This window comes from Berghia stephanieae, chromosome 13 (assembly GCF_034508935.2).
Source record: "Berghia stephanieae isolate SIO BIC M18660-M18661 chromosome 13, UCSD_Bste_1.3, whole genome shotgun sequence".
In the NCBI taxonomy this organism is placed as follows: Eukaryota; Metazoa; Mollusca; class Gastropoda; order Nudibranchia; family Aeolidiidae; genus Berghia; species Berghia stephanieae.
In genome coordinates, this window is record NC_088372.1 from 10,576,234 (window position 1) to 10,588,733 (window position 12,500).

The 12,500-nt window shown below is 35.9% G+C and overlaps 1 protein-coding gene across 2 annotated transcripts in view; it reads right to left on the minus strand.

Annotated features, from left to right (window-relative positions):
• The window catches only part of LOC144958739 (protein Wnt-10a-like), a 36,000-nt gene that overhangs the window by 9,472 nt on the left and 14,028 nt on the right, over nucleotides 1–12,500 (minus strand). For both annotated transcript variants that reach the window (XM_078890910.1, XM_078890909.1), the window contains exons 2-3: nucleotides 10,483–11,062; nucleotides 8,280–8,548 (exon numbers count right to left, since the gene is read on the minus strand). In XM_078890910.1, the coding sequence (XP_078747036.1) occupies nucleotides 8,280–8,548; nucleotides 10,483–10,538 (325 nt within the window). In that variant the 5' untranslated portion in view covers nucleotides 10,539–11,062. The remainder of the gene's footprint in view (nucleotides 1–8,279; nucleotides 8,549–10,482; nucleotides 11,063–12,500) is intronic.

Here is a 12,500-nt window from a genome sequence, read left to right on the forward strand (position 1 = left end):
CTTCCGATCCGAAAGCGAGTGTCATACCACTAGACCACATAGCCGCAAAAACACTCTTACAGCATACGCCCATGTCTTTAGCCATACATTTATTTACATTTTCACCATTCTAAGATAGATTTAATCAGATAAAAAGCCCTTTGAAGTTCTTACTAAGTAATACGCTTCAACAGTCATGACGTCACTTACTTCCCTCGTAATGACTGACGCATGGTAATTTAGTAACTGGCTCTAAACTATCGGAACAATGGCGGACGCCCTTATGAAATATTTCTCCGATGAGCATAAAAATGTATCCAAAGAAGAAAAACGTAAATACGATCATGTTTTGACTTTTATACATTCTGATCATATGACATATGAAAAGTTCTAGCCAGCATGAAGAATAAAAAGTACCAATTTTCTTTGTTTAGAACCAAGCTGCTCGTCGTTGCTGGGTGACGTGACATCAGACTATTGAATCCAATTATAGAAAATAAGACAGAAGTCATTTAATATCATTAGATTCAAAGAAGTGAAATTTATATAGGTTTTTATAATGAAAATGTTACTTCTTAAAGCTCGAAGGAAAAGATAAGGATACGTATTGATTGTAAGCTTCAATCTATTAGATCATGACAGATACTGTGGAAACCCGTTTCCCCTTTATCAGCAAAACACGATGAATAAAACGCCGAGGACGAATGAGATATGTGTGAATAGCGTAGTTAAGGTGAATAAAACTTGTGTTTTGTTGATAAAGGGGAAACTCGAAACGTCCACAGTATCTGTCTTCGTCTAATAAATTGAAGCTTATAATTCAATACTTATCATTATCGGCTTTTATAGAGTTACTACTCGTATCGCTTAGAAAGACCGCAAGTTTGAAACGGAGTGCTTTCCGCCAGTTCCAACAAAACCAAGTACCAACCAAAGACTGCTTGGCGGGCAGATAGGTCAAATACTCTTGATCACAACAGGAATCGATACCTGTATATTTGCTTTTAATTGAACTTTTATAGAGCGCAATATCCACTAAACGTGCTCAAAGCGCTTTACAAGGGGTCCCTGGCCAACAGCAACATTTAACATTTAGGACAGGACATGACGCCTCTTTGGCGATGTTACAATTTTTTTGGACAGAGATAACGCTGTTAACGGTCAGGTACTCATTTTACACCTGAGTACGGTGAGAGAATGTGAGTAAAGGGCCTTCTCCAAGGATTCAACTATGCACCGAGCGAGGCTCGAACCCAGGACCTTCCGATCCGAACGCGAGTGTCAGACCACATAACCCTCCATTCCATCCCAGACATTAACTGTTTTCTCCTTTTTCTGTTTTATCGTGCACATGAAAACAGCAGATATCAACAGATAATTTTCATCCTTTGGGAGTGTCGGTTTCTTGGTTAACATTAGGCCTACTCGTGAAATGCCACTCATAAATATAATGAAATTACCACCTTGGCTTCTCAATAACTGGTAAATTATCCGCCAACCACCGTCCGGATTACCGTAGACCAGAGCATAGACATAACAACCTACTTATAATAGTCTGACCAACCGCGCCAATTAAGCAATTATCTCACTCGACTCTTTGTCTGATGGATCTATCATATTATGTGAGGTTTAGGTCTACTTAGTCTTAAGAAATGATGCAATTTTAGAGGAGCCAAATAGAACGTGTTTTATGGCATGAGTCTGATCCTAAAAATTATATACAAAAATCCTTTATCGGATTAGCATAATAAATTTTACCTTTTTAAAATTTCTACTTTTTTTGCCCTCCTTTTTTATACGATCATCAACAGTAAAACCCGGTCTGATTTGGCTAGTTGGTACAATTGAAGTCGAAAATACTACTTCTTATTCTACTACTACTACTACTATTACTACTGCTACTACTACTACTACTACTACTACTACTACTACTACTACTACTACTACTACTACTACTACTACTACTACTACTACTACTACTACTACTACTACTACTACTACTATACTACTACTACTACTACTACTACTACTACTACTACTACTACTATACTACTACTACTACTACTACTACTACTACTACTACTACTACTACTACTACTACTACTACTACTACTACTACTACTATATACTACTACTACTACTACTACTACTACTACTACTACTACTACTACTACTACTACTACTACTGCTGCTGTTGCTGCTGCATTTGCTCCTCCTCCTATTCCTCCTCCTCCTTCGCATCATCATAATCATCATGATCAACAAAGTAACAAGAACAAAAAAAGAGCACGAATCATAGATATAGATGGCAATAGCTTTGAAACTTGTGAGAAATAAATTACATTTTAAAAAGTTATATGCGCTAATTTTGGGAGACATTTCTTTAAAGATTTAAAAAAATGAACTTTATTTTTTTTAAATAACACCTGTGGGGTTTATTTGCATCATGAAAATTTTTTTCCGACTTATTTTAAAGAGATATATGTGTGGATTCTATCCGAGCATTCATTTCCTTTAATTAGACGTCTAGATGTTCCACATACAACTGGGATATCCACCCATAAACCTTCAATGAGTTACAGAACGCATTGTTGGTAGGATTGATATTATGGGATATCATGGACAATGAATCACTCATAGTGTTATATATTACTATTATTATAGATAACAATAGCTTTGAGACTTGTTAGAAATAAACTACATTTATTAAAGTTTTATGCCTAATTTTGGGAGACATTTCTTAAAAGTAAAAAAATATGAATTTGATATAGAACAATATCCACTAAACGTGCTCAAAGCGCTTTACAAGGCGTCCCTGGCCAAGGGCACCACTGACAGTAGGACGGGAAATGACGCCTGTTAGGCGATAGTACAATGTTATGGGACAGAGAAAATGCTGTTAACGGCCAGGTACCTATTTTACACCCAAGTACGGTGAGAGATTGTGAGTAAAGAGCCTTTCCAAGAACTCAACTATGCGCCGATGAACTCGAACCCAGGACCTTCCGATCCGAAAGCGAGTGTCATACCACAAGACCTCATAGCCGCACAGATTAAAGCAAGTTTTGTAAAAGACATTTTGTAAATATTGCTGCTTGAAACTTGACAAGGGACATAACTATGAGGTAACAAATTACCATGTGCGTACAGACAACCAGAGGGTCTCGATATCCTAGCTCGTAGAGTACTTGCTTTATTCGGGCCAGAATCGAATACAAAATTGCCCTTTTTTCTTTCAACGCACTAAATTCCCGATCTCCGAGCTACATTCAAGAACTTGTGGTCTCCTACTCCAAACTTAGGTCAACTGAGATCCAGCTAAAAAAAAAGTACCAAAAGAAAGCTTACTAATTTCGGCGATAGATCTTCTCATAAAGCAGGACCTACCATTTGGAACTTGCTTCCTTTGTCAGTAAGGCTTACAGGCAGGGTAGAAAATTTTAAGAAAAATACACCTCTTTTCCAGAAATTTTTATCCTCGGCATTTTCTTCTTGATGAGTAAATTATACGTTTTATTTTTTTATTCTATTTTGTTGAATGTCAATTTCATTTTGTAAAACGTTCATAGTTAGTGTGTGCGACTGTTGTGTGTGTCTATTTGGCTCGGTACGAGTGTGTTTATGGTTTGATAAGTATATTGTAAAGCGCTTTGAGGCTTCGGCATTTAGCGCTTAAAAGAACACTTATTATTATTATTATTATTATTATTATTATTATTATTATTATCATCATCATCATCATCATCATCATCATCATCATCATCATCATCATCATCATCATCATCATCATCATTATTATTATTATTATTATTATTATTATCATTATTATTATTATTATTATTATTATTATTATTATTATTATTATTATTATTATTATTATTATTATTATTATTATTCAACACTATAATATTAACATCCTACAGGGAAGGTAGTTATAAATTGTTAGGCTTGGATTTAAGCTAAAGAAATATGGAGTAAGTCAATCTCTCGGGCCCTTTGGCGAAAGTGACTACTTTGTTTTTGTCTGTCAAACGCCCACATATAATATTATCAGAATTGCATAATGGAGGTAACACAACGAGTTATAAATAGGTATTTGGAGGCGGATACTGCCATACAATAGAATATTATCACCTCTTTCATTATTGTCAGAAAATTTTATTATTTCCTCAACTTTTGAAATGTCAATAAATTAGGGTGACCTGCAAATAGTCTAAATTATTAAACCTAAAACTTTTTTAGGTCATCCGAACCCATCTGCATTTAGCTGTAGTTGAAGTAGATTTGATTGGTCAAAATAGAAAAAAAAAAAGTTGTATAATCAGAGTACGGGGGGAAATAGGGACAGTTCTCTTAATCCAAATGATTAAGCACTGGCTTCATACACGGCAGGTTTTCTGTCGGAACGGGGTGATAATTCTGGAATCAGAGATTCCTGTAGCAGCTTTAATAAATAATGAATGGAATAAGGATGCCTACAGTAACAGTTAAGGGCGAATCCTGGATTGTTTACTTCATGGTAAGTGGTTAATAAATGTTACAATGAAAAGGCAAAGTATATATATATATGTATATATATATATATATATATATATATATATATATATATGTATATATATACACATATATATATATATATATATATATCTATATCTTTATATATATTATATATATATATATATTATATATGTGTGTGTGTGTGTGTGTGTGTGTGTGCGCGTGTGTGTGCGCGCACTACAGACATTACATTGACGACATAGAGATCATCGAAACAAATGTCTCGGCCAAAAATATGTGAGTGACTTTATTTATATTTTATATTAGCTCTAACCAACATTATCGAGCACTCTCGTACCTACAAGTACCCACCAACACTCATAAGTAAATATATATTATATATATATATATATATATATATATATATATATATATATATATATGTGTGTGTGTGTGTGTGTGTGTGTATGTGTGTGTAGATTTGTTGGTTGAGAGATCACAAATTAATAAAAATTGATAGACGGCTGTGTGGTTTTGTGGTATGACACTCGCTTTAGGATCGGAAAGTCTTGGGTTCGAGCCTCGCTGGGCGCATAGTTGAGTCCTTGAAAAGACTCTATATACTCAAATTCTCTCACCGTACTCATGTGTAAAATGAGTACCTGGCCGGCAACAGCGTTGTGTCTATCTGAAAAATTGTAACATCGCCCAACAGGCGTCATATCTCGTTCTACATGTTACGTGTTGCTGTTGACCAGGGACCCTTTGTAAAGCGCTCTGAGAACATTTAGTGTACATTGCTTTATATAAAAGCTCTAGTTTTATTGTATTTTGTTGTTTGTTTTTTTAGACTGACTTAAAGAGAGATTGAATGCTAAGTGGATTTATAGGAATGTTTTGTTTGTAAACCTGAGCTTTTGTAATAGGCAATATCCACTAAACGTGCTCAAAGCGCTTTACAAGGAGTCACTGGGCAACAGCAACACTAACATGTAGTACGAGACATGACGACTGTTTTTTTTTCTGACAGAGACAACGCTGTTAATGGCCAAATACTCATTTTAGCTGAGTACGGTGAGAGAAGTAAGCAAAGCCCTTTTTCCAACGATCCAACAATGCGCCTAGCGAAGCTCGAACCCAGGACCTTTCGATCCGAAAGCGAGTGTTATACCACTAAACCACATAGCCGCCTCGGAAGAATATCGATGGACAAGATGAATCAACTTTTCATTTAATTAAAGAAAAATATTGATCTTTTATAAAGTTCAATATTCACGTAACGTGTTCAAAGCACTTTATAAGGGGTCCCTTGCGAACAGCAACATTTAACAGTTAGGACGTGACATAACGCCTGTTAGGCGATATTACATTTTTTTGGGGACAGAGACAACACTGTTTACGGCCAGGAAATCATTTTACACCTGAGTACGGAGAGATAATGTGCGTAAAGAGCTTTCTCCAAGGACATAAATATGCACCGCGTGAGGCTCGAACCCAGGACCTTCGATATGAATGCGAGTGTCAAACCACTAGACCACAGACATATGAATCGATAGAGATATGTTGCCTGTGAATGATGAATGCATGGGTACGTGTGTGTGTATGTGTGTTTGTGTGTGTGTGTGTGTGTGTGTGTAAATGAGAGATTTAGATAGATAGATAGATAGATAGATAGTGTGAGAGAGAGAGAGAGAGAGAGAGAGAGAGAGAGAGAGAGAGAGAGAGAGAGAGGCAGAGAGACCAATATATGGACATTAAGCATTTCCATATTCTATTTATTATTAAAGTGTGAAAGTGGTGCTAGTTGAACGGAATAAAACATAAACAAAATTCCAAGGTAACGAAAACACAGACATATTTGAGAGCTGAAAAGACAACTCCATCTCGTGTAATTTATTTTTCCCGGTTGATCCCCCTTTCATGTGTGCTATTTTCACCAAGCATGGAAAACATCTGTTTAGCACCAAAAGAACCAAACGGCAGAGTGCACTGACTGGCTGGCAACACGGTTGTAAACTGTCTTTGATCTGGTTAGGGTTAGCTTTGGGCAAAGTTATAGGTTCAATTTCCCCAATTACTTTGCTAAATACAAATTTTGGGGTTTGGGTCCGACGATGTTCACGAGGTTTTCCAAATGTTTACAAAGATGTAAAAGGTGATATGACGTCGGTAGACTTTCCAGGTACATGAAATAACTAGGATATGTCAGAAAATATGAATAAACATAAATTACACGAGGAATCCATCACATTTGTTTGATATTGACAACGCCCTGATTCCCTTGTAATTTTGACCAACAGTCTCAAAATGTTTTATGTCAATAGATTTGTACAAAGAGATTTTCAACGAGTGTATTTTGGCATGCATACATTTCTCTGTTTAAGCCAAAATCAGTTGTGGGACGAAAGTTGTGCCAATTCAATTAATTGTTTCCCTCATTCTTTTTATAATGGTCACGTTCTTACGTCCACGCTTTATTATTATGAGGCATCCAATAAACAAAAATATTGATGGCATTGATGACACAAGGCCACTTATGATAATACTAATACCGACATCCCTCACAGTTTGTATTTATTTCCAATTCCACTGTATTTATTTTCTAACCATTGTCTACACCTTATTTTATTTCACTGCACTACACAGTCCCCCCCCCCCCCCCCCCCGCGCCTCACTTTTTTTTTGGACTTAATTACTTGTGCACCTTTTATAAATATATATTGTTCTATTTTAATTCGTGCTTCCTCACAAAGGAGCATACTATTTCCTGCCCATGAATGATTTTGTTTATTCACCTTAACAACTCCACTATCACATCATTCATCCTGTTTTGTTGATAGATGTGAAACCCTAAACTTCCACATTATCTGTTTTCGTTTATTAAATTGAAGCTTACATTCAATTTCACATCATTATTTATTTCTTCGAGCTTCGAGCAGCAACATTTACAATACTTATGACACTGAAGACATTAATAACAGTGCCTATAGATAGTATGAGCTTGCCTAAGAAACTCACAAAATTGCCATCCGGAAGTATAACGGACCAACACACAAAACTCTGTGTAGCCATGAACGTTTATAGTGGATAATACAGTTTTGTGAGAATAACTCATAAACGTGGATGGCAAAAAACAACAACAACCCCCCCCCCCCAAAAAAAAAAAGAATAACAAATACCCGAGTGACGTCAACTTCATTCTGTATATACAAATAATATGTTGTATTATTTTAACTCTATCCTTACCAGCCATTTTCAGAATTTTCCCCAAATATTCACACCCACCCAACACAAACTCTTAATCAAACAGAAAATCAACAAGCACATTCTATACATGATATTGTTCAACAAAATGTGCTCTACATCATTGTGTCAAGTTTTTATAGGCATAATTAACAAATTTTCTTAAAATGTTGTGATGTACAAAATAAATCAGAGTGTTGGTTTTTAATTCAGAAAAGTGAGTGGAGCAGGCACTTGTGTTGATAACAACAAGAGATGAAGTGAGTAGGAAAGTGCCAGAAGACAATAGAGAATAAATATTTCTCGGCGGAGATGGGGGTTCGAACCCGCGACCTTACACGATAGTCAGTCATACGGTAGAGTCACGCTCTCCCCGGCCAGACGGAGTTGTCGTACCAGTAAGGTCGCGGGTTCGAACCCCCATCGCGCCGAGAAATTTTTATTCTCTATTGTCAACTAGCACTTTCCTACTCACTTCAAAACTGTTGGTTGCATCGTAACGAATGTGACGATTTTCCCATGGTTGGTAAGGAGAGGGTTAACGTTTTGTACCAATTTACCTTTGGCCAGCATCGGACTCGCGTGAGGATTTTTGTTCTTCTTTTCTAGGGATGAACAATTCCATCGATGCGTCCGGAGTTGGAACTGACATTCATGGACAGCCACCTGGACCCCCTGGATGGCTGAGGCAGTGACGTCAGGGAACTTCCGGCATAACGTATACTGCTGAGATGTTAAGGACGGGTACGTTTTGCAGGCAGTGCTAGGGTCAAGGACGGGCTCTTTCTTGATGTTGAGCTTAAGGATGTTGTTACTGATGCTGAAACTCCTGTGTTGCATTGGATTTGGGGGGGGGGGGGGGGGGGGGGTGAAGGGAGGAGAGGGGAGGATGTAGTGTAGGCGTTTATGTTACCAATCATCTCAAAACCGTATCACGTCTGGGTAAATCTAATGTTCAATAACTCAATTTTGATCGTAATTTATAGAATTCGAGTCACTGTAGATGTATCTAGTTCACCACATGGACTCGATGGGTCACACATAATGGTGATGATGAGATTATGATGATGATGATGGTGATGATGATGATGATGATGATGATGATGACGACGACGAAGACAAAGACGGCGATGACGACGATGATGATGATGATGATGATGATGATGATGATGATGATGATGATGATGATGATGATGATGATGATGATGATGATGATGATGATGAGAGAATGTGAGAAAGGAGCCTTTTTCCAAGGACTCCACTATGCGCCGAGCGAGGTTCGAACCCAGGACCTCCCAATCCGAAAACAAATGTCATACCACAAGACCACATTGTCGAGCCTAGTGTATTGATGGGATGATTTAAAATAAAGTAATCATTTGTTTTGTCTGCCATTATAATCATACAAGCACATTAAACCAACTGGCGGTAAAAAAAAAAAGATTAAAAAAACAATAACAAAAAGCACAAAGACTTCATTTATGCTATCGGTTGTGCAACTAGCCGGAGTTCTTTGCTCATTGAATATGCACATTTCCTCTTGCTTTGGCAATTATTTCATTTTGGTCCATTTACTCAATTACGCCACATTGATATAAATGAAACTTAACTTCTAAACTGAAGAGTCTAGTTATGCCTGTACCAGATCTGTACTGGATGTGGCTCAATTTTCACGGGATGAACATTTATTGAGATATGGTTTATAGAGATAATAATGATATTTTGAGACTGTCCCAATCAAAGTTGAGTTTTTCAAATGAATGTCAATTCAAATATATGTTCAAATATATACATGACATAATCAGTCGGAAGGTGAATATTTTGGATTTGCATTTTTACATTTTCTGTAAGAATATACTCCCCAGAGCTTTTTAATCTTCGTTTGAAGTAAATCGGGTGACTTTTCAAGAAGTTATGGTCGGGTGTATGGGAATGGTATCCAGCAATTTTTTTTCAAATTTCATACTTTTTCAACTTGACTAGCTGTAAAAATATTTAGACATGAAATTAAGCTTTGATATTTCCCTAAGATGTACAAAAAGGGTTGATTTAATCATTTATGACAAGAATTCATTTTTGATAAAAAATTGACCTTCTAACTAAACTTGGCAATATCTCAGTTCAAACCTTCTCACCATCCGACTGATCACTGTAATAAATTATGGTAGTTTGTTCATTTCACAAATTAAAAAAGGATAATCGGCGATTTAAATATTTTAATATATTATGTCCGAGGGCACTTAATGTTAGAAAGTGTAGTGTAGTAAAGATTAAAGTCTATTTTCTCACAACCAGTTTTCTACAGATGGCCTTCATCAGTTGATCAGAACTCATCGGTGTGGTTTTAAAAAATATTTTATTCATGAACCCCCTCAACCCCCCCCCCCCTTTTTTCCCCTAATAACAATAAAGTTTACACCTTGCCAATAACTCAGTTTTCATAAAATGCGATATGTGAATCATTTCCTTAGAGAAAATAGAGACAAATAGGGCTCAACAGTCATGACGTCACTTCTCTCCTAATGACGCATAGTTACTGGTTCTAAACTATCATAACAATGGCCGACGAGCATAAAAGTGTATCCAGAGGAGTTAAACATTATAAATCCGATCAAATGACATGTGAAAAAGTTCTAGCCAACACGAAGAATAAAAAGTACCGATTTTCTTTGTTTAGAACCAAGCTGCTCGTTGCTGGGCGGACAGGACATCAGACTATTGAATTCTGCTCCTTTCATATAAAAAATATATAAAGATACCTACCCTACGTCGAAGAGTGTTATGAAGATGACACTGCCCAGGACAATTGGCAGAATCATATTTATGGCCACGTAACTCGATGGGATGATGACGTCACAAAACTAGCCAGTAGTTCCTCTGTCATGTCTAAAGATCATGGACCTTATGGAATGACGTTGATAATTGACATAATATGACGTATTTATCAAGTATTCTCTTTAACCATGAACACAACCAGTGTTTGTGGATGATTTGAAACTATCCTGTCATATCATTATTCCTTCTTTGTCTCGACCAACTTTTGAAATGAACTCAATAAACAGTAAATTTACCCTTTCAAATGAAATAAATGCACTAGATTAAACGAACAGTAAATAATTGGTATTCGTGTAGAAAATCCTCAAACTTCTGCTTGATTTAATCCCACGAAAATTTTAAATCCGGAGTTCTGAAAAGTTCTTGATGAAGTGAAAATAATTTGTTGAGGTCTAAAAAATAGATCAGAATTGCATTCTATGTATGGTCCGTCGTTTTTGTTTTAGTCTGTCTTGGTAACGTCCGAATATTCTCAAGAGAGCCCGTGGTTGCGAGGCTTTTGATTTAGCTGTAGAAAAAAAATAATAGACAAGATTTGATAAGATTTATGTGACCGTTATTTAGATTTCAGTAGGCAATAATAATAATAATAATAATAATAATAATAATAATAATAATAATAATAATATAATAATAATAATAATAATAATAATAATAATAATAATAATAATAATAATAATAATAATGATAATAATAATAATAATAATGATAATAATAATAATAATAATAATAATAATAATAATAATAATAATAATAATAATAATAATAATAATAATAATAATAATAATAATAATAATGATAATAATAATAATAATAGTAATAATAATGATAATAATGATAATAATACGAAGAAGAAGAAGAAGAAGAAGAAGAAGAAGAAGAAGAAGAAGAAGAAGAAGAAGAAGAAGAAGAAGAAGAAGAAGAAGAAGAAGAAGAAGAAGAAGAAGAAGAAGAAGAAGAAGAAGAAGAAGAAGAAGAAGAAGAAGAAGAAGAAGAAGAAGAAGAAGACCTGGGACTTATCAGAAGTCTCCGGTTTGAGAGCTGATGACAAGAAATTGAACAATGATTTTTCTGGCCAATATTTTTATAATGCTTTTAATTCAGGACACTGACGGTCTAGAAATAATGAACATGTACGTGTCTAGCAATGTGTAAACATCTTATGGAACTCTTTTACGTTTGTACATTTGCTTCCATAGAGATAGAACGAAGATGACGTAACTTAGGTCTTTGTTATTGTTTTTGGCCACCCATGTTTATGAGTAATTCTCACTAAACGGTATTTACCAGACTATAAATGTTCAAGGTTACACATAGTTTTGTGTGTTGGTCCTTTATATTTCCGGATGGCAATGGTGTGAGTTTCTTAGCCAAGCGCATAGATAGTGTGCGCTTGGCTAAGAAACTCACAACATTGCCATCCGGTAGTAGGTGCCATCAATGGATGTGTTGTTTGATGCAAGCGAGGTTTCACAGCGTAAAACGCGTACTCTCTTGAAGAATATAGGAATTAAAATTGTCCCAACTATCGGGAGCCTCTATGGTGTAATGGTAGAACGCTTGACCGATAATGAGAAGGTCTGAGGTTCGATTCCCTGTAGGAAAAGACTGATTTTATGGGATTGTTTTCTTTCTTGTATTTTTCTGTCTTACTTTGTCTGACACCTTTCATGCACACTTGTTCAGGTTTTTTATCTTACACCGGTGCCTGCTCCCTATTTCCCCAATAAGTCAGAAATAGGTTTAGATGCTGTGCGCTTGGCTAAGAAACTCACAACATTGCCATCCGGAAATCAACGGACCAACGCATAAAATATGTGTTACCATGTACGTTTATAGTCTGGTTAATACAGTTTATTGATAATTACTCCTAAACATGGATGGCAAGAAACAATAACAAAGACCTGAGTGACGTCAACTTCGTTCTATCTCTACGACCAGATGGA